At 35.6% G+C, this 24,586-nt stretch overlaps 2 protein-coding genes across 2 annotated transcripts; one reads left to right on the top strand and one right to left on the bottom strand.

The window, feature by feature from the left end:
* The first annotated feature begins 260 nt into the window (after window positions 1-260).
* LOC114521602 (prostaglandin reductase 1-like) lies at window positions 261-4,232 on the top strand. The gene is made up of 8 exons (XM_028542093.1): window positions 261-707; window positions 1,092-1,137; window positions 1,516-1,578; window positions 1,847-2,008; window positions 2,091-2,364; window positions 2,721-2,826; window positions 3,124-3,242; window positions 3,438-4,232. The coding sequence occupies exons 1-8, from the start codon at window positions 452-454 to the stop codon at window positions 3,564-3,566; spliced, it is 1,155 nt and encodes a 384-aa protein (XP_028397894.1). The 5' UTR covers window positions 261-451; the 3' UTR covers window positions 3,567-4,232.
* A 104-nt stretch (window positions 4,233-4,336) lies between these two features.
* On the bottom strand, window positions 4,337-24,437 carry LOC114521536 (centromere protein F-like). The gene is made up of 4 exons (XM_028542004.1): window positions 24,254-24,437; window positions 9,543-21,085; window positions 5,105-9,172; window positions 4,337-4,684 (listed from the first exon to the last, which is right to left on the bottom strand). Exons 1-4 carry the CDS (start codon window positions 24,435-24,437, stop codon window positions 4,439-4,441), a joined length of 16,041 nt encoding a protein of 5,346 aa, XP_028397805.1. The 3' UTR covers window positions 4,337-4,438.
* Window positions 24,438-24,586: the final 149 nt, after the last annotated feature.

Raw genomic sequence — 24,586 nt, 5'->3', positions numbered from 1 at the left:
AAACCCGTTTAGCTTTATTAGTTCTTTTAACAGCTTGTTTAATGTTTATCAAATTTCAAGCACCTTTCTTCCGTTAGAGGACGTAATTTATACGGGATAAATTAAACCTGTGGTTTAGGATTAGTATAATACCCTGTAACGCTAATCTGAATAATCGTTGAACAAGTCAATGATAATTCAAGTGCTCAGCAGATCAGTGGCTCAGCCAAATCTCTGTGTATCTCTGTGGCCAAATACACCATAGCTAGAACCACAGGCAGCCCCGTCACTGCTGTTACGTCATGCTATTATATAATAGCATGACGTAACAGCAGGGACCGGGCTGCCTGTGATAGAACCCATAGCTGGCAACGTACCTTGGACATACCCAAGCCAAATACCGCCGAGATACCCTAGCTGGCTGTGTACTCAGGTAACTTGATAACTTGGCTGTGAGCAGGTTTCAAACGTCATGTCAAAATTTCTGTCCGTAATTCGCAAAGTTTCCTCAAAGAGCTACAGCCGTTGTATTTTATCGTCACTGCAGCTCGATACTAGTGTACACGGTCAAAATAGTTTTGTTTTCATGAATTCAAATTCGTTCGTACCGAGAAGGAACTGCAGTATGAAGGGAAAGAAATACATATACGCTCACAAGTTTGAAGGAATGCCAAAATTATCAGATTTACAACTTGTGGAAGAAGAGATACCTGCAATCAAGGATGGAGGTATTTAACTGTAAATTGATTATTATGTAAAATATTAATAATTATACTGCCAATTTAAGGCAAATCGATATATTTTGGTGCTTAATTGAATATACATAGATATATATAGACACCTGCAGACCTCCAGAGAAAACGTAATTGCAATATAATTAATTGGTCCCTTGCAAAGGGTGGTAGCACTTTATGAACTTTTCGATATAGGTGGATTTAAATTGTGTCATGATGGAAGTCGTGTCTGATAAAATACACATATTAAGTTATCTCCAGAGAGCAATTATTTGCAAAAAGAAATATATTTCAATCACCTCATGTATATACATTTCAGTGCATGTGTTTTAATCTATTTTATCTCAAAAAATAATTATTTTGAAAAATATTTTATAGAAGTTTTGGTTCAAGTGCAGTCATTGAGCATTGATCCCTATATGAGGTAATATTGTGTAGGGTGATTCTCTGCATGGTCACATGGTATGGTGACATTGCTACTCTGACACTATTTTATATGAAAAATATAAAGCCTAAAGAAATAGCAATGTAATGTTAACATGCATGTGTGCATGACTGATGGAGAGTCATGTATCCTATAACATGCAACAAAAAACCCTGCAGGAGGTGCAGAAATAAATTGCAACTATCATTATGGGTGTCATTCATGTATGTTGCCATTACATATTGTCTTAATTTGTACCTTTTGCAAGATAATTAGATAAAATATTCTACCTTTGAAGTATCAATAATGATTGAGTGCAGGCCAGAATGTTGATTTTCAATTAATATATATCATATTATTGTTCTGTCTCATTTATAGACCATATACACCATTACTATGTAAAGTTGGTGATGATATGATCAATTATTATGTTGCAGGAAAGTAAGTTAATTTGGACTTGCAATTGCTTGCATATTTGCATAGATGCATATGCAATAAAACATAATCAATAATTTAATTATGAGATTTTTAAGATACAGCTAGCCTAAGCCCCCCCCCCCCTTTAAACAGGCTCCACAGTCTCTGAGTTAGTGGTTTACTGCAGGGCCTTTTCATTTTTAAATTTTTTTACTGGGGAAGGTGGTCTTTAAATGTCCCCTCCTCCTACAAAACATCCCACGTAACTTACAATAAGTTGTATATATCTTAGAGTGATTGACAGTAAAGAAAAAACTTTGCCTATCGGAACTAAGGTGTCTGGTGCGATGGGATGTAGAACATATGCAGTAATGTCTGGTAGGAAGTTGACAAACTTAGATTTTCTTGATGATCTACCAACCTCTTATGCGACTGGGGCTGCTGGCTTGGCAGGGTTTGTATATTTTAAAATCCTAATGTATTTGTTTCTGTTAAAACAGTGACAGCGAGTAAAATGTGTACATTGCCTTTTCTAGGTTGACTGCTTATTTTGGTGTTTTGAATATTCTCACTCCAAAAAAAGGGCAGACTCTGTATGTGAACAGTGCAGCAGGAGCCGTTGGTGCTGTTGTTGGTCAGATTGCGAAAATTAAAGGATGCCGAGTTGTTGGTAGCGCAGGTTCAGATGAGAAAGTTGCGTATTGTAAAAGTCTTGGTTTTGATGAAGTGTTCAATTATAAGAAAGTTACTTCCATCAAAGATGCTCTAAAAACAACTTGTCCCAATGGAATTGACATGTTCTTTGAAAATGTATGTCTTGATTAGAGTTTCGAGAATGTCATGGTGTCATTGATGTAGTTATCGAATCGGCTTTCATATGGTCATTCAAAGCTAAAAATTTATACCCCATTAGTGCAAATAACCTGCAGCCAAAAATTAATACCCTTTTCATGCTATTTTATTTTAACCTTTTACAATATTTCACGTATTTAATAGATTTAGATTTTAGGATGCTTTATCAAGCTTTGTCATGGGTAAAATAGGCATGCAAGAGAATAATGTGTAATTATTTTGTATATTCATTGATCTTACAACTCAGATTTAACTGTAATATGGTTACATTTATCGAAAATTGTATACCATGATATCATTATGCCTTCAACCAGGTTGGTGGCCCAGCGTTTTCGAAAGTCATTTTTCAAATGAATACAAATGGTCGCGTTGCTGTGTGTGGCGCTATAGCAACATACAATCAAAAAAAACCAGAAATGAGTAAGTCAAGAAGTGTTATATTCTTTGCAATTTTCAACAGCAACTGACTAAAAATGAAAACGTATGATGACTAAGATCATAACTAGATAAAACGTACAACATTTGCTTCGCTCGAGCAGAGTACTTTTCTAGCTTCCAATTATTACCCTCGTACTCGTATAGACGTTAGTTTTAACTCAATGCAGCAAAAAAGGTAGCTACCTGAAGGACCAATTTGTTTCTTTTCCTCTAATGATGCAGAAAATCTTTATTTAGCTAATGACTTAAGGAGTAATGTTGATATTTATTTTGTCATAGTTGAAGACGTCCTATGGCCTTTAGTAGGAAATCGAATCAAAGTTCAAGGATTTAACGTAATGCAGTTCACACGCGACTACCCGGCTGCAAGAAAACAACTTGTACAGTGGATAAAAGAGGTAAAATACTTGTAAGATTGTAATGTAATCAAACAGGCGAGAACAGTTAGTATAGATTGTCATTAAAATAATCAGTTTAGATTATATTAATGATTTACACTGAATAAACTGTCAGCCGAACTTCACTGAAGTGATTTGATTATGATATCCAATGAATGAGAATTAATTGAGGTCTTTTTATTTCACTTGTTCCAGGGTAAAATAATCGTAAAAGAACACATCACGTATGGCTTTGAAAACTTCCCAAAGGCTTTTGTTGAACTCTTTACTGGTGATAACTTTGGTAAATCTGTGGTTGTCGTGGGTGATTCATCCAAATTGTAATTTTAAAGATTTTCCAGTTGATCAACCGGATTTTTACGTAGCAAAATTATAATATATATAATTGAGGGAATTTAGAAACTAGAGAAACCTGAAAAATATCAGCTTTTAGGCTTTCCAAAATAATTAAACTTTTGTAATTTATTTCTACTGTAATTGTTCGGCAGCATAGCCAGTTACATCCAATATATAATTCCTCTCAACTATTAAACAGCCGCTATGCAGCAATTAAAATTGTTTTGAAAGATTATCAGAGAACTCAGAAAGAGAACTATAGGGTATGTTTGGTAGTTATAACTTAGATCCAGGCTCATCATATATTCAGGGTTATATGTGAAATCGGAAGACAATTGCCAACTTGATGTTGACTGCATGGTTAGTCCGAAGTGGAAACTCCCAGACCCAATTTTTTGTTGAAAACGTTTGAGACTATGCTGTCAGCATTGTGCACATATTGATAGTCAAACCACACGCACGTTCTTATATCAATGCTTCTATACGTTTACCGGAGCCTCATTTGAACTCGGGTATAATTCCAGGCTAACAAGTAAGAACCAGGTACGTGTTTCTAGCCTTGAATATATTTGGCCAAATTGTCTGTCAAACGTCTTTCATTGATGTTATATAACCACTGCGGGTCGTACCAGCAAAAAGATCCAATGCAAATTTTTTATTCGATTTAATTTAATTTAACACGAAAGCCCTGAAAGGCGCGTAGGAATATATATGTTTCATTACACTATCCTATTAGGAAGAACACTCTTAATTATTTTATTACAAAAATACACACACATGCATGCACACATTGGTTTAATAAAGGAAAAGAAAACTAGTTTTACTATCATTATTATTTTGGTATAAAAAGTCGCACATTATTACAATGTAGACTCAAACTTTTGCTCCTGACCAATTTCTGAAATCACTGACTTCACTTCTTCTTCCCATTTGTCTCTTTCATTTAAGTATCTTCTCATATTTTCACGACTGGTCTCCGCTTCTCTTTTAAATCCTTGTTCTTGACGCTTCAGTTTTTGGAATTCTTCTGATTTATCTCGCAACTGCTCTATCAAACATTTGTTCTCTTGCGAAATAGCAGCTTCTTTTCTTCTTGATTCCAAAAGCTGTAACGGTTTTAAGTTCAGTTTAAAAATTAAATAAGATTCTTTTTAACGTATTAACGGGACAATTAAACCTTTTCGATGATAGCTGATTATGCATTGCTATCCAATTAAAACAATAAATAAAGCCTAATTTAGAATCGATTAAGTTGAGGTTGTTAGGTGGGCACGATATGACGTGCCAATCACACGTTTTTGATAATGATAAGCCTAATAGCCTATATATGAGTCTCGCTTCCAATAGTTAAAGGAGACTTGCTCACAACTTCTATTAATGCATCTTTATAGCTTGAATAACTTGCACAATATTGACCTAAACTCTAAGGTATTTTTCAAATCACAGGGACAGTATATACCTTAAATTCGCTATTGGTTCTCCCCTTTATTAAATTTTCTTTACTAAAACAAGTGAATATAATATACCTGGAATTTCGTTGTAATTAATTCATTCCTGCTGATGGTCGTGCTTTGATACATCTGTTGTTTCAAGTCAGCGTTGTCTTCCATTAGCACTTTAAGTTCTTTTTCAGCCTGAAGCAATTGATCCCTCAAGAAATTCTTTTCATTCTGTACTTGAGATAATTTAGAATGCTGTCGTTCCAGTGTCTCCAGCGCTTTCTTAAGGTCATATTCCAAACGAGTCTTTGTCGTTAAGTTTTCACTTCGTTCACATTCGATTTGACGACTGAGTTCGGCATTATCAGCCTTGGTCTGTGAACAAGACGACTGTAGATCTCTACTATCTTTTTCTAACCGGTCATTAAGCTCCTTTAAGTTGCTCATTTGTTCTCTTTCATCAATTTTCTCTTTTTCTAATTCATTCAAATTGTTCTTGAGACGAACTACTTCATTTTCCTTTATCTCCAGACATTTTTCAGTTGCCATTTTTTCTTCCTCTACAGCGTCTCTCAATGCGACTAATTTTAAAAATTCGGACTGTTTCGCAGAAAACTTTTCCAACAATTCCTTGGTTCCTTCCTCCGCCGCGTTTAGTTTATTTTGAAGAGAATCTTGGTTGCTAAGTAAACTGGAGTTCGTGAGAATCAAGTCGCTTATCTTGTTTTCTAAAGTGTGTTTGTCGGTGTTTGCAGTTGTTAAGTCAATAATGGTATTACCAAGTTTCAACTGCAATCTACCCACCTCCTCTTCCAAACAAAATCTTCTTTTATCCATTTCTTTTATTTCACAATGCAGACTATTAATCTCTTCCTCTTTTACATCGAGCGCTTCTTTCTGCTGTTTCAATTCATCAATATTTACTTCAAGGTCGCGTTGACATGTTTCCAATGCCTTTTCCAATGAATCACGATCTGCTTGAATAATATCATTGTCTCTTTGAACCGTGATAAGGCACTTTTCCAAGTGAGCTTTTTCATCCAATAAAATTTTGTTTTGCTTACTGGTTGTACCTAATCTTTCGTGTAATTCGGATAGTTTTGTATTTAGAATGTGATTGTGCTCCTGCACAATTGTATGTGATGAACAGACCATATCAATTATCTTAGAAAGATCAGTAATATCTCCGGAATCGTCTTTCGGAAGGCAGTTATCACTTGGTTTTAAATCTTTTACCAGAGATTGACATGAAATTAAAATTTGTTCACATATTTTTTCATTTCTCTCTTCCATTTTCCTCATCTCGGATCTTGCTATATTTATGTTACGTTTGAGCTCATCCGCTCTACTTATCTCTTCTACGAGTTGTTCGGAGATTTGGTCGACTTCTGCTGCATTGGTTTCCAGAATGTAATCAATTTGTCCCTCTTGTTCACTGTTCTGTTTTCTCAAGATGTCTATATCCATTTGCAATTTTAATATCTCGTTTTCAAGATTCTGCTGGGCATTTTTTTCATCAGCTAATTGAATTTTCAGATTTTTGATTTCTGTCAATTTCTGTTCAATTACCTGGTTCTGTGTTGTGGTTTCAGTTTCCAGTATTTCCATAGCTGTTCTCAGTTCTTGTTTTTCGTTATTTAAGTCCTTATTTTCTTTAAGTGTTTCATCAAGTTTTTCATTCGCCGTGATTTGGTCTAAAGTTAAGATATTCAACTGTTCATTTATTTTTCTTTGTTTTTCTTCACTTTCTTCTGTCTTCAACAATTGTTGCCTTAATTCGTTTTCTAATTTTTTAATGGTGCCTCTTGCGTTATCAAGGTTTCGTTTTGTACTTTCTTCTTTTGTCATAGTAACTGATAACGCAGACGTCAACTCGTCAACCCTTTCTTGAAGTTTCACTATGGTGGATTTTAGCTTTTTTTCAATGTTTTCCATCTCAATGATCTTCTCATTTGTCGACCGTCTTTCCTGTTGCAGCAACGTTTCCGACTTGTTCAACAAGAGTTCGGTTTGTTTCAGTTTCTCTTCTGTTTCCTCTTTAGACTTCAAAGCATTCTCGTGCGCCGTCTTATGATGTTCTATTTCAAAGATACTTGTCCTTAATTCTTCATCACTATCTTTTAGTTTCTCGCGTAGTTGATTAATTTCTTTACCGTTCTCACGTAAAATAATACCAGTGCGCTGAATTTCCTCGTCCATAGACACCGCCTTGGAGGACATTTCATTGATTTGCTTCTGAGATATGTTCAGGTTATTTTCCAAGGCAGAAACTTGGCTGTCTAATGTTTCGACTCTCAGACGCAGCTTGCTACTATTCTCATTTTCTTCGGTGCATCGCTTTTCAAGTATCGCAGAAAATTCAACAGAGGCCTTGAGATCGCTTTCTAAAACAAGAATTTGATCTTTCCTTTTCACAGCTAACTCATTATTTTCTTCATTTTCATGGCGCAGCGTTTCATAATTCGCTTCTAAACTGCTAATTCTGCTATTTTTAGCATGAATTTCGCCCTTCAATTCTTCTTGTTTTGTGTTTAAATGTTCCTTCTCCTTTAGGCATTTATCGAGACGTACTTCTAGTTCATGATTTCGCCTGGATACTTCTTGTTTCCTCGCTTTCAGGCTTGACAATTCATTTGAGATTTTCGTATTCTTAGCACATTCATTTGTGAGCATTTCTTTCATTCTTTTTACTTCTTCATTTAGCTTTTCGCACAACATGACCACTTCTCTATTTTTTGTCTCAAGCTGATCTTTTTCTTGAAGCAAATTGTTCTGATGATCTTTCAAACGTTGTACTTCCCCTTCTTGATTTTCATTTTGGTCATTTAATATATTAATTTTTAGGGTTAGATCTTTTATGTTGTTTTTTGACTGACTTTCACTTTCAAGACGATTTTCAAACAAAGAACAAATTTCGGTCAATGTGATTTCCAGTATACGCAGCTCTTCAAAAACGGCGTCGGCAGGGGAACACGTTTGAACGGGATTCTTTTGGTTATCAGTTTTGATGCCTGTTTGAAACCTATTTTCTATCGTTCGTGCTGATGTACAGATTCTTGCAACTACTGCATGAAGGCGATATAAATCATCACTTGCCTTCTCAAGGTTCCTGCTTGCCTCTAACAATTGGTTGTTCACTTCCTGTTTTTCCAAGGATATTGTCTGAAACTCCGATTTCAAATCTTTCTTTCTTTTTTCCACGTCTTCAACTTTACCTACCAGGAATGTTTTTTCCTTTCTTAAGCTAATATTTTCATTCCTAATGTTATCCATCTTCAACCTTTCTTCTTCAAGATCCTTTCGTAAGTTATCCTCCAAGTTTTGACCAACTCGATATAATTCCTCAAGGTTTGTTTTATCTTCAAGCAGCGCCACCACTTTATTTTTTTCTTGTGATATTTCCTTCTCCAGTCTTTCGAGGTCTCGCTTATTTTCAACGTCTTTGCGTTTTAAATCGTTTATTTCTGATTCGGAAGTGGAAGTGGCGTTTTTTAGCGAGCTTATAATTTTCCTACCAGACAGGACCTCTTTCTGCAAATCATTATTTTCGCGTTCTTTTTCAGCCAAACTTGACTTCATTGTTTCTAAGTGTTGGTTTGCTTTATCGAAACAATCCTGTAAACACTTATTTTCCTCTGACACACCCTTCGCAGATACTTTTAAATATTTGTTTTCCGTAATAAGGTTATTCTCTTGCTCACCAAAAGTTTCAATATCTGCTTGGAGTTTGCTATTTTGATCTTGTAATGCTGTTATACCCTCCTCAGTTTCCGTAACTCGCCGTTCTAGTTCACTTCTAAGACACTCTGACAAATCTAGTTCACTTTTCAGGTTGAGCAAAGTCTTGTCCATATTCCTTTCTTGGGCATGATATTTCTCAAGAATCTCTCCACATTTCAACTCAAGTCTCTTTTCATTTTCTTTTGCTTCGTTAGTTATTTTAGATTTTTCGTTTTCAAGTTGAGAACACTTTTCTTCGCGCTGTTCAACTTTATTTTCCAACTTCGCGAGAGCTTGCCTTTGTAACTCCAGTTTCTCCAGAACTATCGACGAATTCTTACTTTCACTGTGAAGTTTCAGCTGTAGCTCTTGTTTCTCTTTTTGTATTTTCTCCAGGTGATGTTTAAGAGCATCAAAATCATTCCAAAGGGAAACCTGAAACATGTACAAATTGGACTATCGATATTCTGGTGAATCTATCAATCAATCAATAAAATTACAGTTCCTTACAAACATCGTCCACATAGATGATTGGTTCTTTGTCTAATTTAAATTTTTTGACACGACAGTTACCAGTTTCTTACTTCTAATGATACTTCCATATACTGACATATTCAGTGAAGAATATTTATGAACAGATGTGAATGGGCGAGTTTTAGAATAGACGAAGGCCAGGGGTTTTTTAATGTTTACACACTTGAAGCTACATTTTAAAAACCGCATATAAAACTAGATATGCTTCATATATTGCTTGAGTATTATTTCACTAAATCGTGATAGAATTTAAAGAATTTATTTAACAAACCTTTTCATTTAACAAAACTTCTTTTCTTTGTTGTACTGTTGTCAGTTGCTCAATGACTTTCGTGAGTTCTTTCTTTGTTAACGTGTTCGTCTCTTTCATTTCTTCTGCTTTACTTTCAAGTTTTTGTATCAACTCATCTTTTAACTTCATTGCCTTTGTAGCATCTTCCAGATCACGCTCTTTGATCCTCGCAAGCTTTGTCAATGTTACAATCCTGTCCCTTTCTTGTGCTAGTAATTTGGTTTTATCCGTCTGCGAAATTTCAAGATCAGTCAGTTTCTGCTGGGTGTATTCCAATTCTCTCGTGAGATTTTCTTTCGCAGTCATTGTTTCATCTTGTAAAATATTCTGTTCATCAATTTTTTGCCTGGCGGCTCTCAATTCTTCATCCGATTTACCCAGTTGCTCACATTTTGCATTTAATTTAGTCACTTCGTGGTAAGCTTCCAAAAGCGACTCTTCAAGCTTATTGCGATCCTCTTTTAAATAATCAGCATGCGTGGATATGGAAGAAACATCGTCGTTGAGCAGTTTGATTCGTTCTTTTAACGATTCGTTCAGTTTGACAAGATCGGAAATTCTCTGCTTCCCAATGTATATTTCGTTTTGGCTTTGATTTATTTCTTGTTCTTGTTCTTTTGATAAAGACTGCACTTTTGCGAGGTCTTGGGACAGAGCAGACACTTTTTCATTCATATGTTTTATCTCTGTTTCGAGTTTCAATCTCTCGTTTTTTTCGTTTTGTAATAAAAGATTTTGTTCTTTGACATCTCTCTGCAGATTTTCTCGCTCAATTAGCAATTTATGAGACAAAATGGATAAATTATTTATGCTTGTGCCAATTGACAGAATAAGATTGTAAGTATTCATCTCATCGTCACTTCCAGCTTCGGAGCAACGGTACCCATTGTTAGGATCAAATAAGCTGCATACACCTTCAATCAGCTCATATATTCTCCTCGCTTCCACCAAAGACAAGTGTAATTCATCCAATGCTTTTGTTAATGCCGTATTGTTCGCTTTTAATTCGTTTCTTATTTCCTTGTTTTTCTTGTCAAGTTCGAAATTAAAGCTCTCTTTTTCAATAATTTCTTCATTCTTTTTCTTCACACTTTCAAGAAGACACTGGTTTTCATCTTTTAGTAGTTCAATTTGTCGTCGGCAAATACTCTTCTCGTCCTTCAATTCATCAACATCTTTTTCCAAGGTATCTTTGCACACATTCATTTTCTGCAGGAAATCTTTTAAAAGCTCTAATTTTGCTTCATTTTTTCTTATCATTTCATCTTTTTCGGTTATTCCTTCCGAAAGCTGTTTAATAGTTTTTTCTTTCTCTTTTAGCTGTTCGTTGATTGTTTTGATTTTGTCTGTCAAAGAGTTTTTTTCAAGCCTTATCAGAACATTTTCTTCTTTGAGTTGAGTGACTTCTCTGCGAGATTTCTCAAGATCAATGCCAATCTTGTCAGATTTGTTTTTGATCTCTTTAAAAGACTCCTCTATCTCCTGGTTCATCTCTTCGAGGATTCCAATTCGTTCCCTGCAGTCGTCTAATTCCTGAGATCGATGTACTGCCAACTTCGCGTCTTCGTTTATTTGCCTTTCCAAGTCTTTAGCTTGATTCTTATATGTTGTGATTGTCAGAGAGTATTCTTGCGCTTGATCTTCAAGTTGCTTCACAGTTCCACGCAGTGTTGTACAAAGATGCTGAAGTTCCAAGTTGTTATTTTGCTCCTCTAAAATTTGATTTTCAAGTTCTGTTACCTGTAAACGCAAGCTAGTTGTCGTCTTTTCGGTCTCCGCATCATTTTCTAGACACTGCTGTCTAAGAATCTCGAATTCTTTCTTGCAATCGTGAATGGTTATCGAAGTCTGTAAATTTTCCTTAATCAGTTGTCCGTGTGACTTCTTTGTCGTATCTAGTTCTTTTTCCAAATCTTTTTTCCCTTTTTTGTATTCCTGGACTGATTCATTTAAAATCGTGATGGAAATTTCTTTTTCTTTAGTAATTGATATGGCATGTTCTAACTTCATTTGGCATTCTTTTAACTTTTCATCTTTTTCATGATAGGTTTCTTGCAATGATTTTTGTGACAGCTCTAAACATTCCACTTCTTTCTCTAAAGACGACAGGAGGTTTTCGTTCTGAACAGAGGCTTGCTTAAGCTCTCGTATTTCGTCAACGAATTGTTTTTCTCTATTGCAAAATAACTTCTCTCGTTCATTGAAACTTGGAACAATTCTCGACATTACCAAAATGAAGGTATCTACCGTCGTCTCTAAATATCGTAGCTTTTCATTTTCTTGTTTTCCTTCTTTTGGCTTGGAACTTGCAGGAAATGTGGAGCATTTAGTAAATCTACATTCAAAGACTCTAGCATCAAATGATCCACGATTAGAAAGCAAGTTCAATGAATTATCATCAATGCCTATACCACTATCTTCTAGGCTGCCACTGATCGAATCTGAATTCGATTCATGGAGAAGATGAACGGAGTCGTTAATTTTCTCAGTCAGTTTCTCTATTCCTTCGTTAAAGTTGATAATCTCGTTTTCTAAATTTTCTTTCTCCTTTTCCAACACGTGATATTGGTATTGCTGGTGATCTTCATTGGCACTTAACGTTTCTACTTTCTCTTCCAATTCTCGTATCTGTAGATTAAGTTGTTGACATTTCACATCAGATCCATTCAGTTTGCTTTCTAGCTCTTGTGTGAGATCAGCAAGTTTATCGTTATTTTCTTGCTGCAGTTCGTATTGTTCACATTTCGCGCGATAATGGCTGAGGATTTTCTTATTCTCATTCTCTAATTTCAAAAGATTTTCCATGACATCTTGTTTCTCCTTAGTTAGGTTTTCGTGTTCGCTCTTCAACTCTTCAATCGCTTGGACAACTCTTTCAAGACTCTTAGTCTGACTGTTAATGTCATTGCATACCTTTTCATTCAACGCTATATTAAACACTCTTTCAAGGGTGGTGTTCATTGCTTCTTTATCCTTCTCGTTTTGCTTTAAAGTATTCTTATAGTCTTTATTTTCTCTTTGAACATTATAAACAGTCTTCATCAAGTCTTCGTTTTTCTGAATTAACGCGCATCTATCGTTTTCGAGACGAGAAGCATCATTTTGGAGGTTCGATATATTTTGTTGAAGTTCAACGATTTTAGAATGACATTCAGCGATCTCTGCACTGCTAGTTGTTTCTTCCTCTTCACATCGACTCTTCAAAGCATCAAACTCCTTTTGTAATTTAATGCTCGAGTTCTCCATTTTGTTAAGCAGTTCTTTAGATCGGACAATTTGCAAACCCAAACTTTCATTCTTTAATTCAAGTTTCCGAACAGTTGTATCTCGTTCTGTGATATCTTCATACCTCCCTGCCTTTTCATCGTACAAAGCACTTTGTAATTCAGCTATTTTCTCCTCACATCTCCTTTCTGTGTTTTCCAGTTCCTTGTTTGCATTAGAGAGTAATTCCGTTGTGGTCTCCAGCTCAGCTATTCGCATTTGAAGCATTCTATCATTAACACCGGACATTTCCACAGTCTTTTCTAAAACTGCAATTCGTTTTTCCTTTGTTTTTATCTTCTCCTCGAGGGATATAGACTTGGAGATGCTGCATTTAAATTTATCACAAGCCAATGTCAACTCTTTTTGCATTTTTTGTAACTCCTGCGAGATTTTAGAGTTTTCCATATTTTGGGAAATTCGAGTACTTTCAATTTTTGTCTCCGCAGATGTTAAAGACTCCGAAAGTTCGGCAACTTTGCAAAGGGCTTCATCCCGACTCGAAGTTACGAGGGAAAGCTGGGTCTGTGACTGCTCGTACTTGACTTTCAGGCTCTTGTAACTACTTTCCGATGCTTCCAATTCTGCATGATATTTTGAAGACTGGGCCGAGACATCAGTGAGTACCTTCTGCAACCTCTTTTCTTCCATCATGCGACAATGAATATTATCGCGAACTTGTTCTAATCGACCAGCCATATTTGAGGATATTTCATCGTACCTTGCTATGTGATCGTGTCCACTATTACAACAGAACTTTTCCTCCCGGCGAATATCAGCAGCCTTCTCTAAACTTAGAATTTGTTCGTTACATTCCTCTAATATCTTTTCTAAAGCTTCCAGCTCCAATTTCTTTGTGATTCCCATATTTTCCAGTTCTTTTATTTGGTTTGCTTTTTCGTCATTCAGAGAATTAAGTACCTGAAGATTTTCTTCCAACCGAACATTCTTTCCACGTAGATCACAAATCACGGATTCATTGGCAAGAATTTCATGTTGCAAATGCATCATCTTTTTTTGTGATCCTGCAGCTATAGAATGATTTTCTTTTTTCAGGTGCTCCACGTCGGCTTCCAATTCTTCAATAGTTTCCAATGCAGTCGTTTTCTGTTTAGATTCGTCTCTTAATTTCTGTATGTAACTGGATAATTGCGAAGACTGTACGTCGATTTCCTTTTTCAGGAGGTCAAGTGTCTCCTCAAGGTCAGTAATCTCGTCTTCTTTTTTAGAGACGACAGTTCGGAGGGAGCGCACTTCATCCTCAATCAGTGAAAAATTGTTTTGCAATTCAAAACTCTTCACTAAGAATGCTTGTTTAGATTGGATTGAATGGTCTATCATATCTTTTTGGCTCTTCGTCTCACTTTCCAAAAACACACATTCTTGTTGTGTTTGTTTCCCTTCTACGTTAATTTCCTTCGTGTCATCACAAAGGGACGTATTTGACTCCTTTTGTAGCTTAAGAAGAGCATCGCTAACTTTTGAATTGACATCTACCAAACAGTTTCTTTCAAAATTTGAGTTCTGCAGCTGTAACTTAAGCTTCTCGTTTTCCATTTCTTGATCTTCTAGTCTTCCACGTGTTTCATTTAACGATTTTGTTGTTTGTTTTGTTCGTGCTTTCTCTGCACCAACTTTCTGTCGAAGGTCGTTATTTTCCTTTACAAGGTTTTCTAAAGCACTCTTATGTTCAAATAATTCGCCCTTCAGTTTTTGTTGCGACATCCGAAATACGTTACGACCTTCTTCAAATTCGTTTTCTTTCATCTTCATAACACAATTAATATCTTTGTTTTCTGCCATAAGTTGTTGCTTTTCAGTCTTAATTTCGCAAAAATCTCTTGAAATTGCTTCAATTTTGGTCAACAAACTCTTTTTCTCTTCTTTTGCTGAAATTTCATCGAAGTGTTCAAGGTCCTCCTCCGAGAAATCTTTGTTTTCACGTTCACTGGCATAACACTTTCCCGCTTGTTTGTCCAATTCTGACTTTACTTCATCAATTACGCTTCTCATTTCTCTATTTGAAGTAGTTAACGATTCAATTTCCTCGTTTTTCATTTTTAAGAGTTTATCATTTTCAGCAGTGGAAACAGATAGCGACTTTTCCAGTTGATTAGCTTTATCTTTCCAGTTTCTCGATAGCGTCAGAAGGTCTGAAACCTTCGCCTTTTTTTCTTCCAAGCTACTTTCCAAATCCTTGCAAACTGTGTTTGCTTTCACTAATCTCCTCTCCGTTTCCTTATGTTCCCTGGATACATCTGAGCACTTGGTCTCCAATAATTGACAATCGTTGACATAATGTTCAATTTCCGAGTTTTGTTTTAATATTTTCTCTTTTAAAGTCTTTAAAGTTAGCGCCAGTTCTTCTTCATCTGATTTCATCTTCCATAGTTCGTTCTCTAAGCGTTCTTTGGTGTTGACTAGACAATGTTTATCGGCAGTAAGTTTCTCATGATTTCTTTGAAGTTTCACAATTTCATTGTTTTTGTCTTCGATTTTGCTGTTTGCTTCTAAAAGACGGTGCTTGAAATGATCTTTCGTGTTTTGAAGATGCTGAATTTCGCGAGAATTCCTTGAAAATTTATCAGCAAATTCTTTCCGTTCCTCTTCCAACGTTTGTTTCAGATGTTCTTCTGACTCAATCGCTCTCGCAACTTGTTTTCTGAGGGATTCATTATCCGTTTCGAGTCTCTCCGCCTGGATTTGAATTTCTGCAATTTTAAAATCTAAGTCCGCCAGTAAATTTGTGACGTTTTTCCTTCTGTCTTCAAGGTCTGCAATCTTTTCATCTTTCTTTTCAATGTCATTATGTAGTAACGAGGTCATTAATAGCGCATCTTCATATTTAATATTTATGTTCTCAAGTAACTCTTTTAAACTGGCAACTTCACCTGACTTTTCCTTCAGCATGAATTCAAGATTATTTATTTCCTTACTTAGATCATTTTTTTCTTTCTTAACTTCACCAATAGCAGTTTCAAAAGCTGCCGTTTTCTCTGTAAAGCCGAGCATTAATTTTAGAATCTGTTCTGCTCTTGCTTCACTTTTTTTGTTTGCTTCTTCGTAGAGGCTTGAAGCTACGAGCTTTTCATTTGCTGTTTTATTGAGCTCATCCTCCAGTGTTTCAATGCGTACTTTCATTGAATCGTCACTGATTCGCCAAGTTTCAATTTCCATTTGCAGCTTTTCGATATCCCGTTTCGCTTTCCACAACTCTTCGTCGACTTTTCTTTGCGAATTTTGCAAATCCTGAATCTGTTTCAAATGCTGTTCGCCCAATTCTTTTTCCGAAGATATCTGCAGCTGTAAATACTTTTCTCTTTCCATGAAAGAATCCATTTCTTTCTGTAGCTTGCTATTCATTTTCTGGTTTTCTTTCAGATGTTTCTCCAAGCGTTGGACATTCTTCTCCGAGTTGAGTAATTCACAATGTCGTTTTTCCTTCAAAAGGCAGGCTGTATCGCGGGCAAGTTCCAGTTCCTCGATATTTTGAGAAAGTGTTTGTAATTTCTCTCTTAACGAAGTTATTTCATCGTTGCGATGCTGTACTTCTTGTTCCATTTCTACATAACCATCGCTTAATTCGTCGATTTCGAAACGAAGCATTTTCTCCAACTCGCGTTGTTTCTCATTTCGATCATTAGCTTGAGCCAGTCGTTTATTCAGATTGGTAGTGTCTGTCTCCATTTTAAGAATTTCTAGTGATAATTTCTCTTTCTCTTCATTCCAGACGTTACTTTTTTCTCGCAATTCTTCTTGAAGAATGCTGTGCTCAGTTTGAAGAACACAAAAAACACCTTTTGCTTTTTTGTTTACTTCTTTCATTTGTTCAACTTCAGCTAATATATCTTCATTCTCGCTTTCAAGGTCGTCCACTTCTTCCCTGACATTTTTAAGACTATCCTGAATTTCGTTGTTTTTTTCTGTCAGTCGTTGAAGACTTTCTTCTTTCATCTTTACATCGTTTTGCAACTGGAATTTATCATTTTCTGCTTCTTGTGTTTTCAATTGCAAATCAGTTTTGACTCGATCACCTTCTTTCCTCAAATTCTCTATCACGTCATTGCACAAAGCAACCGATTCAGTCAAACGATTATTTTCCGACAGTAATTCTTCGTTTTCTTCACGTGCACGCTGTAATTCTTTTAAACCTTCGTCGCTCATTTGTGTAAGTTCCTCAACTGAGACAATAAGTCCGTCCTTGGACATGTTCAGCTTCTCTATCGTTTTCTTATAACCAGATATTTCTTCTTTGAGTGTATCTAAAAGCTTTCCCTTTTCCAAAAGTTCTTGGGATTTATTTGCTAGTTTCTCTTCGATTACTCGATTTCTTTGTTGTTCATTCTCAACCAATTGTTGCTTGCCTTCATGCTCTAGCTTAATTTGCTCAGCTTCTTTCGCTAACCTCTCCAGTCTGGCACAATTACTTAACAAATCATCATTCTTACACTGAAGTCTCTCTCTTTCTAGTTGAATATCACATATTTTTACTTCAGCATCCATTTTATCTTTATATGACGTTTCTAACTTCGTTTTTAACTCGTCAATCTCAGCTCGGTTGATATCCCTATTAGTTCGCAGCTGCGCCAGAGTATCATGAAGAACTTTGATTTCTTTCTCCATCCCAGATGCCTGATCTAACGCGGCAGAATTCTGTATAGAAAGAATCATATCTATATTCTCAGCGTGTTCTTGTAACCGATTATTTTCTTTTTTCAATGCATCAGTTTCCTTCACCAGGTAAACTAACTTTTCATCTTTCGTCTTTAGGTTTCTATCTTGCTGACATTTCTTTTCTTTAAGTGAGAACATTTCCTCCTCAAGAGTTCGTATTTTATTTTGTAAATTAACGTTACAATTTCTTGCTTTATCGTAATCATCTTGCAGCTTCTCTATCTTGTTCAACAGTTCATTGCGTTTGACTTCGAAGTTTTTAATGTTCTCGTGGTATTCATCTTTATCTCTCTGTGACATTTCCTTAAAATTGTCACACTGTTCTTTAAGTTTAGTGAGAACTTGTTGGGTTTTTTCTTGCTCAATCTTTACTTGATCACTGTATTTTACCTCATTTGCTTTTGTTTTTTGTAGTTCTTCTTCAAGTCTCGTCATGGCGCCCTTCCATTTAGCTTTATCACTTTGCTCGGTCTTCAGATGATCGTTCAAATCATTAAACTCTCTTTCTTTATTGCGCAATTCATTTCTGAGTTCGACCTGTTGATTATACAACGTGGATATCAAATCATTGAGGTTTTTCTTGCTTTCTTTATATTTTTTCAATACTTCATCCTTTCCGCTCAATTCTGCTTCCAGATTTATTCTTGTTTCTCTTTCATAGTCAATCTGTTCAACTACCTTTGCCAAATCAGAAATCTTTTTCCTCAACCGAATATTTTCACAATCTGCCTTCTTTAATAAGCCGTTGATTTTATCATTCTCTTCAATAGAATTTTCAATTTTTTCGTTTAGTTCTTGTATTCCATTCAGCAACCTTAGTTCCTTCTCTTCACATTTCTTTATCGTTGTTCGCCTTGCTGCTAATTCATTTTCAAGTAAGGTGTTTTGCCGCGATAAAGCATCATTCTTTTCGCTGAGGCATTTATCTAAAGATTCGACCATATCTTGAAGTTTATTTCTGTCTTGGATAATGCTGCTTTTCTTCTCTTTAAGTCGACAATTCTCATTAAGAAGTCGTTCTTTTTCCTCACTCAACTCGTCATTGTTGTCTTGAAGGATATTAATGTTGTTTTTCAGTTGTTTGGATTCCAGTGCTGATTCATGTATACGCACTTGTATGACATCGACGTGATCTTGAAGAATTTTATGCTCTTTCAGCATTTTCTCATTGTGTTCTTCCAAATCTTTTGCTTTCTCTTGAAGTGCATCAATATCATTTTTTAACTTGGTATTTTCACAATTAATTTCGGTGCATTTGTTTTGTAATGAAATATTTTCCCCAGCGATATCCTTTAACTTGAAAAGATTTTCCTCTATTCTTTGTTTCTCCCAGGAGAGCTTTCGTATTTCTATTTCTTGTTCAGAATTAGCGTCAGACAATTTATCAACTTCATCACGAAGCTCTTCTATTTTTCCTCTCAAGTTTTCCTCGTTAGATTTTAATCGTTTCACAACAAGTTTCAAAGTTCCCATTTCGTTTTCCAGGGTTGACTTCTCTTCTGCCAAATTTGAACTTTTCTCATTCAGATCTCTGTCTAAATCTGCTAGTTGAATTTGCAGCCTATTTCTTTCTTGCTTAATTTCACAACCGATCTTCTTCCAACGTTCAGCTTTCTCTCGACTGTACTTCAGCTGAGATTCTAAATTGTTTATTTCGTCTCTTTCATTATCAAGCTCTCGTACAACAGATTCGTGTTTCCTTTTTGCTTCTGATAACTTTTGTAAAACCTCCTTTTCACTATCTTTGTATTTCTCCATTTGTAATTTCATTGACTCCAGTTCCTTTTTTAGATTTGCTTGCGTCGACGAGTTTTTTTCTATCACGATCCGAGCAGACTCGCGCTCTCTCAGAAGTTTGTCTTTTTCCATTGTTAACAGATTTATTTCATCATTTCGAGTTCTCAATTCACCGTTGATTTCAGCATTAAGTTCTCTGAAGTGAGATAGCTCTTCCATCTGCTTTTCATACTGTGCGATAATCTTCATGTACATTTCATTTTTCTGACTAAGTTCCTTCAAGCATTCTTGGTACTGTAAAGTTACTTTCTCATATTTCACCTCCATGTCCTCATTCTCTTTTCGCAGCTTGGTTAATTCATTCCTGACATTCTTCAACTCGTTTGCACAAATTTCCTCCATTCCGAGCAGTTCTTCAACATGATTCCGAAGCTCTTGCTCTTTCTGTTCATGTGACAGGATAACTTTTGACTTTTCGTTCATACTTCGTTCCAAATCTTCAAGCTTTTCCGTCTTAGTTTGACAGACACCATGCATGCTTTCGATATCTTTAGACAGCGTATCTATGTTCGCTTTCATACCCGTATTCAACTCTTCAAGTTTTTCAACCTCCAACACAAGTTGTTGTTTCATTACAAGAACTGAATCTAGTTCTTGTTTAGTTTCTTGGAGGTATTTTTTCTGTTGTTGAATATTAGCCTTTAAATCATGGATGATTTGGTCCAAAGCCTTAACGTCTTCTTCCAATCTCTCCCTCGCTTTAGTCTCACTTTCCAAAATCTCTTCCGTTCTCTCAAGATGCTCATCGCTTTGTTCATTCTTGAGTTCAAGTTCTTTTATAGCTTTTTCCAAAGCACTCACGTCTTCTTGTAATGTTTCTTTCTCGATTGTTCTATTCGCAAGATTTTCCTCAGCTTTCTCTAGCCGTTGATGCGATTCAGATAGTTCGTGTTCCAGCTTTCTTTTCAAAGTTTCAACGTTTTTAATTTCAGCTCGAACAAGACTCATTTTACTTTCTAAAGCATGGTTCTGATCGGTAACTAACATGACTTCCTTCTTCAGCTTTTCCACATCCGTTCGTAATTCCAAATCTTGTTTCTTCATGTTTCGTACTTGCGTTTCTGTATCATTTTTGTCTTGCCTCAATTCCACATTACATTCTTTCAGTTGATCATATTTCTTCTGATTTTCTGTACTTTCCATTTGTAAACATTGTATACGATCATTTAGCTTTTCTTGTTCTTTCTTTGCTCTACTTATTTCTTCACTCATTTGGAGCTGACTCACTCGAAGCTGATTGTTTTCCGTTTCAAGACGTTTGCTTTCCTCGCTAATCACTTTCACGTTCTCTTTGCAACTGCTAATGTTCTCTTCAAGAATCTTGTTTTTTGACCTTTGATTCCTCAAATTTTCATTAGCTGTGAAAAGTTGTTTCTCTAATTCTTTGATGAACAATTTAGCTTCGTGGTGTAAATTTGAAAGATTCGAAACTTCTTCGTCTTTTTTCTGAACTGACCTCTTCAATTCTGCAACGATGTCTTTCTCTGCATCCATTTCTGTTTTCATTTTCCCTAACTCCTTTCTGGTGTTTTCCAATTCATCTTTTAATCTTTTGGTTTCAGTTTCGACAGCAGTGAGAGTTTTATCTTTGCTCTTCATTTCATATTCAAACTTTTCTTGTTGAATCCCAAACATACGGGCAAGTCCATCTGTTTCGTGTTCAAAATCATTAATCTTGTCGTTAAGATATTTCTTTTCCTCCTCCAGTAATTTTAGCTGATTTTGCAAAATTTCAATATTCCTGATGTTTTCATCTTGTTTCACAAGTTGTTCTAGAGCATCTTTTTCTGTGAAAACAAATATAAAATGGTCGTAAGGAATTTTTTTCATACAAACTTGCAATCCCGTTCTTCGTTGGCTTGCAAATGTTATGTGACAGTGTTGCACGTCAGCACAAAATGCTACAATCCATGTTTTTAATTATTTCTTAAATATGGGACATGTCGCAGTGCTCGGAAGCTTTCGTCCAATTGGATAATGCTTTTCTATGTTTTCTAAAGAAAGAAGCTACGCTATTGGTTGAAAGAGAAATGTATTGTAAAGTTCAGCCAATGAAAATCATTCTTGCGAGGAGCTGCGACACTACCCTTAAATATGACTGTTCAAGGTTTTGGTTTTAATAAATTAGAGAAAGCCTGCCGGGTTTATAGCTACAGCAAAAAAGAACTTGGAAATTCATCCCTGCACCTTTGAAATTTGTCACTTATATTTATAAATATATTATATCATATATTATATAATATATTATCATCATATATTATTATCGTATAATAGAAAATATTACAATATCTCGCTAGTACATCTTGCTGACGAATGTTATTCGCGCACGTATGTCGAAACTGAAGTTTCATAAACATCTGCGTGTTTATCAATTTTACATTATTCAATTAAATACACATCAATACATCCTATTAACATTTTTTTTGCTTCAGTGTATCGGCAAATATTAGTTTGGTAGCTGCATTCTAAGATGTAGGGCTATACGATGTTGACGATCACACCTAAAATACTGCATGTATATGTATTGTAGATCATGCCGTTATAGAAGTAGCAATATTAGTCATAGACAGCATGTAACGAGTATTCGCGACAAATTTAATTAACTGTAATGCGACTAATGCTAACTGGATACAAGTCAAGTAACTGCAAAGGTTCTAAAGAAGACAATGCTTTGAAATAATTCAAATTATGTACAGGGAGTATTTACGGAGGATTTTTTATATGAGCTACAGTCTTAACGTGATAAATAATTGAAGAAAATAACGCCTATATTTTTCGTTTTCACTCTAAACACATGATAGGAAAAGCTTCAATATTCATAAATCATTTGATTACTTCGTAGATGAAAAAACTTGAGTTTCCCGGAATGCCGCTATTCTGGGGCGTTATTTTTGACGAATGCTGTATGAAGTCATTTTACTCGTTCAATCTCGAGAAAAAAACAGTAACAACGAGTACAACTCGTAACAGTAACAACTCGTAACAACGAGTGAATTCAATCTATGCAGTTGTGATCAATTCGATGCAGCAGTTGTTGAGACCTGGGATTATTATTAAGTGCAGTCGTTTTGCACAAAGACTAGGTTAAATTACCCATGTTTATATCATTCATTACTAAACCATTATTCAAGGAACGACTCACGAGGTAGACTGCGAGTCAAACATCTATAAATTTCCCGTGGCGAATATTGGAATTTAGAGCATTCCGCCTTCAATTTTCTGCATGCATTAGGGAGACATTTTGGTCCATTATCATGCAAGTAACCAATTGCGAGCCACTGGCTGCACACATGCTTTATGTATCCAGTACAATTGGCAGCTTTCAGACATACTGTCTCACAATAATTTCGGCAGCTGGCTGACGTCTGAAGCATTAAAATTGACTTCTATTTGCTATCAGGAAGAAAGCGTAGACGTCATAGGCATCAATCACACTTTTAAAGTCAATAAAGATTATCAATTATTCTAAGGTTTGCCTTTTAAATTTCGAGCAACCATGCAACTTACTGTCTATAGAATGATGCAATTCTGGTTAATTCAGTTAGAATGTACCTTAATTTACCCTTTCAAAAAGATTGCCCGCATTACCCACTTGCAAAGTTCCGCTTGCCCTGTATTTAATGATGTTTATTAATCCTGGAGACAATGTTATTGACAGAATCAGCGCCTGTGTTTATCAAAAAACATGATACAGTACATTTTTTAGTAGAGAAAAGAGGATTCAAAGATGCAAGTCATGGTCCAAATAATATCCGTTAACAAAAATCCCTCGATGTAATATTCATGTTTCGCCTCATAATACATGCATGCACACACTCAAAACTTAGACATCGTGAATATTGCAACAAGCGGGAACGTCACTCTGACTGCATCAATAATAATAGTCTCTATTGCTGTAATTAAGATTACGTGGGACGTTGCATATGCCGACGAACTATAAAACAGAACACAAACAACCACACGACTATTTTTTGTGCACACATACAGAGATTGGAACTCTCCGTTATAAGAAACCAAATTTCAAACTTTCGAGTTTCAATGGGGGAAATTATACAGGATCATCGTCAGAAAAGCTCAATTTCGAAGTGGAAAAGGGTAGTGAGAGATTACCTACGTTTTCGGATGATGAACAAAATATTTTCACAGAAAGCACAAGATGAATTCATCGCCAAAGAGCCTGAAGTTCGTGCCCCAGAAAGGGATCATGCAGATGAACAGAGTTCTCAGCACAGAACTCAAGAAAACCTTAAACCGCCTCGAAAACACGTTAAAGAATTCCGTCGTGATGAGAAGGCTAATCATGACAAAAAGACACTTCACATTAGCATGCAGTCTCCTGAGAGTAACAGAAGAAACGCAATTTGCGAAGCAATTGAAAAACAATGTCAATGTATTGATCATGTTTCTAACAAAGAAGTAAATCTTTACCAGAAAAGAGATTGCTTGAGGGTTGAATACGTGTTACGAGAAGTTTGTTTACTATGACTCTAAGAGGCAGAACTTGCACCTGCTGCAATTATTGTGGTCGCAGATCTCTGCATTAGTTTAAAAAAATACTAATAAACGAACATTCTATACTTAAACATATACAGTGTAGCGAAAAAATACATTTATATACGTTGAAATTCATGATCGTGTACAGACGCAGAGAAATATATGAACATAAGAAATGTAAGCTAAGAGAATATTTGTTCGATATATATAGGCAATTCAATGACTATATAGGCTATGTAGTATATATGTACGTGGCTAATTAAATCAGTTCAAATGTTTTTGTTTGCTATATTAACTGTAACGATACATGCACATAAAACATGCATATAGTGCATTTGTAGTACAATATCCGATATGATAAAAGTATGGTTAGCACATACATTACCCATTCCAAGTATGATATTATAAAAATGTACATTTATAGCTAATTTAATGATTTTGATGTAAACATAAAGATTTACCTTGCACGAGGTTTCGTAATCTCTTTTCAACATTCTTTGCTTCATTTTCCAGGTCTTTGACACGATTTTCTTGCGTTAGAAGATTCCTTTTCAAATCATCAATAATTTTATCCTTCTCAGTGAAAAGATGTTTACATGAGCCACAAATAGCATGATCCAGGACACGGCTCCCCGAACCATCCATTATAACAATCGATGAATAGCTGTGATGATTTGGCCTCTACACACCCGTGAGGGATTTAAATCCCCATGGTGAAACAATTCACTCACAAAAAGTTCTTATATAGCCACAATTACCTCCGCTAAACGATCTTTTAATACTTTGCTTCCTTT

Source organism: Dendronephthya gigantea, unplaced genomic scaffold, assembly GCF_004324835.1.
Source record: "Dendronephthya gigantea isolate DGI-Jeju-01 unplaced genomic scaffold, DenGig_1.0 000020F, whole genome shotgun sequence".
In the NCBI taxonomy this organism is placed as follows: Eukaryota; Metazoa; Cnidaria; class Anthozoa; order Malacalcyonacea; family Nephtheidae; genus Dendronephthya; species Dendronephthya gigantea.
The sequence above is the reverse complement of the archived record's forward strand: the minus strand, read 5'-3'. Positions and strand labels throughout refer to the sequence as shown.

Bases quoted from the DNA above. Each gene is read 5' to 3' on its own strand.
- LOC114521536 (XM_028542004.1), bottom strand. From the start codon at position 24,437: ATGGATGGTTCGGGGAGCCGTGTCCTGGATCATGCTATTTGTGGCTCA. The intron at 21,086-24,253 runs GTAAATCTTTAT...TTGTTTTCACAG, and splicing joins ATTACGAAACCTCGTGCAAG to AAAAAGATGCTCTAGAACAA. The intron at 4,685-5,104 runs GTATATTATATT...AAACCGTTACAG, and splicing joins TAATTACAACGAAATTCCAG to CTTTTGGAATCAAGAAGAAA.
- LOC114521602 (XM_028542093.1), top strand. From the start codon at position 452: ATGTCAAAATTTCTGTCCGTAATTCGCAAAGTTTCCTCAAAGAGCTAC. The intron at 1,138-1,515 runs GTAATATTGTGT...TCTCATTTATAG, and splicing joins AGCATTGATCCCTATATGAG to ACCATATACACCATTACTAT. The intron at 3,243-3,437 runs GTAAAATACTTG...CACTTGTTCCAG, and splicing joins TTGTACAGTGGATAAAAGAG to GGTAAAATAATCGTAAAAGA.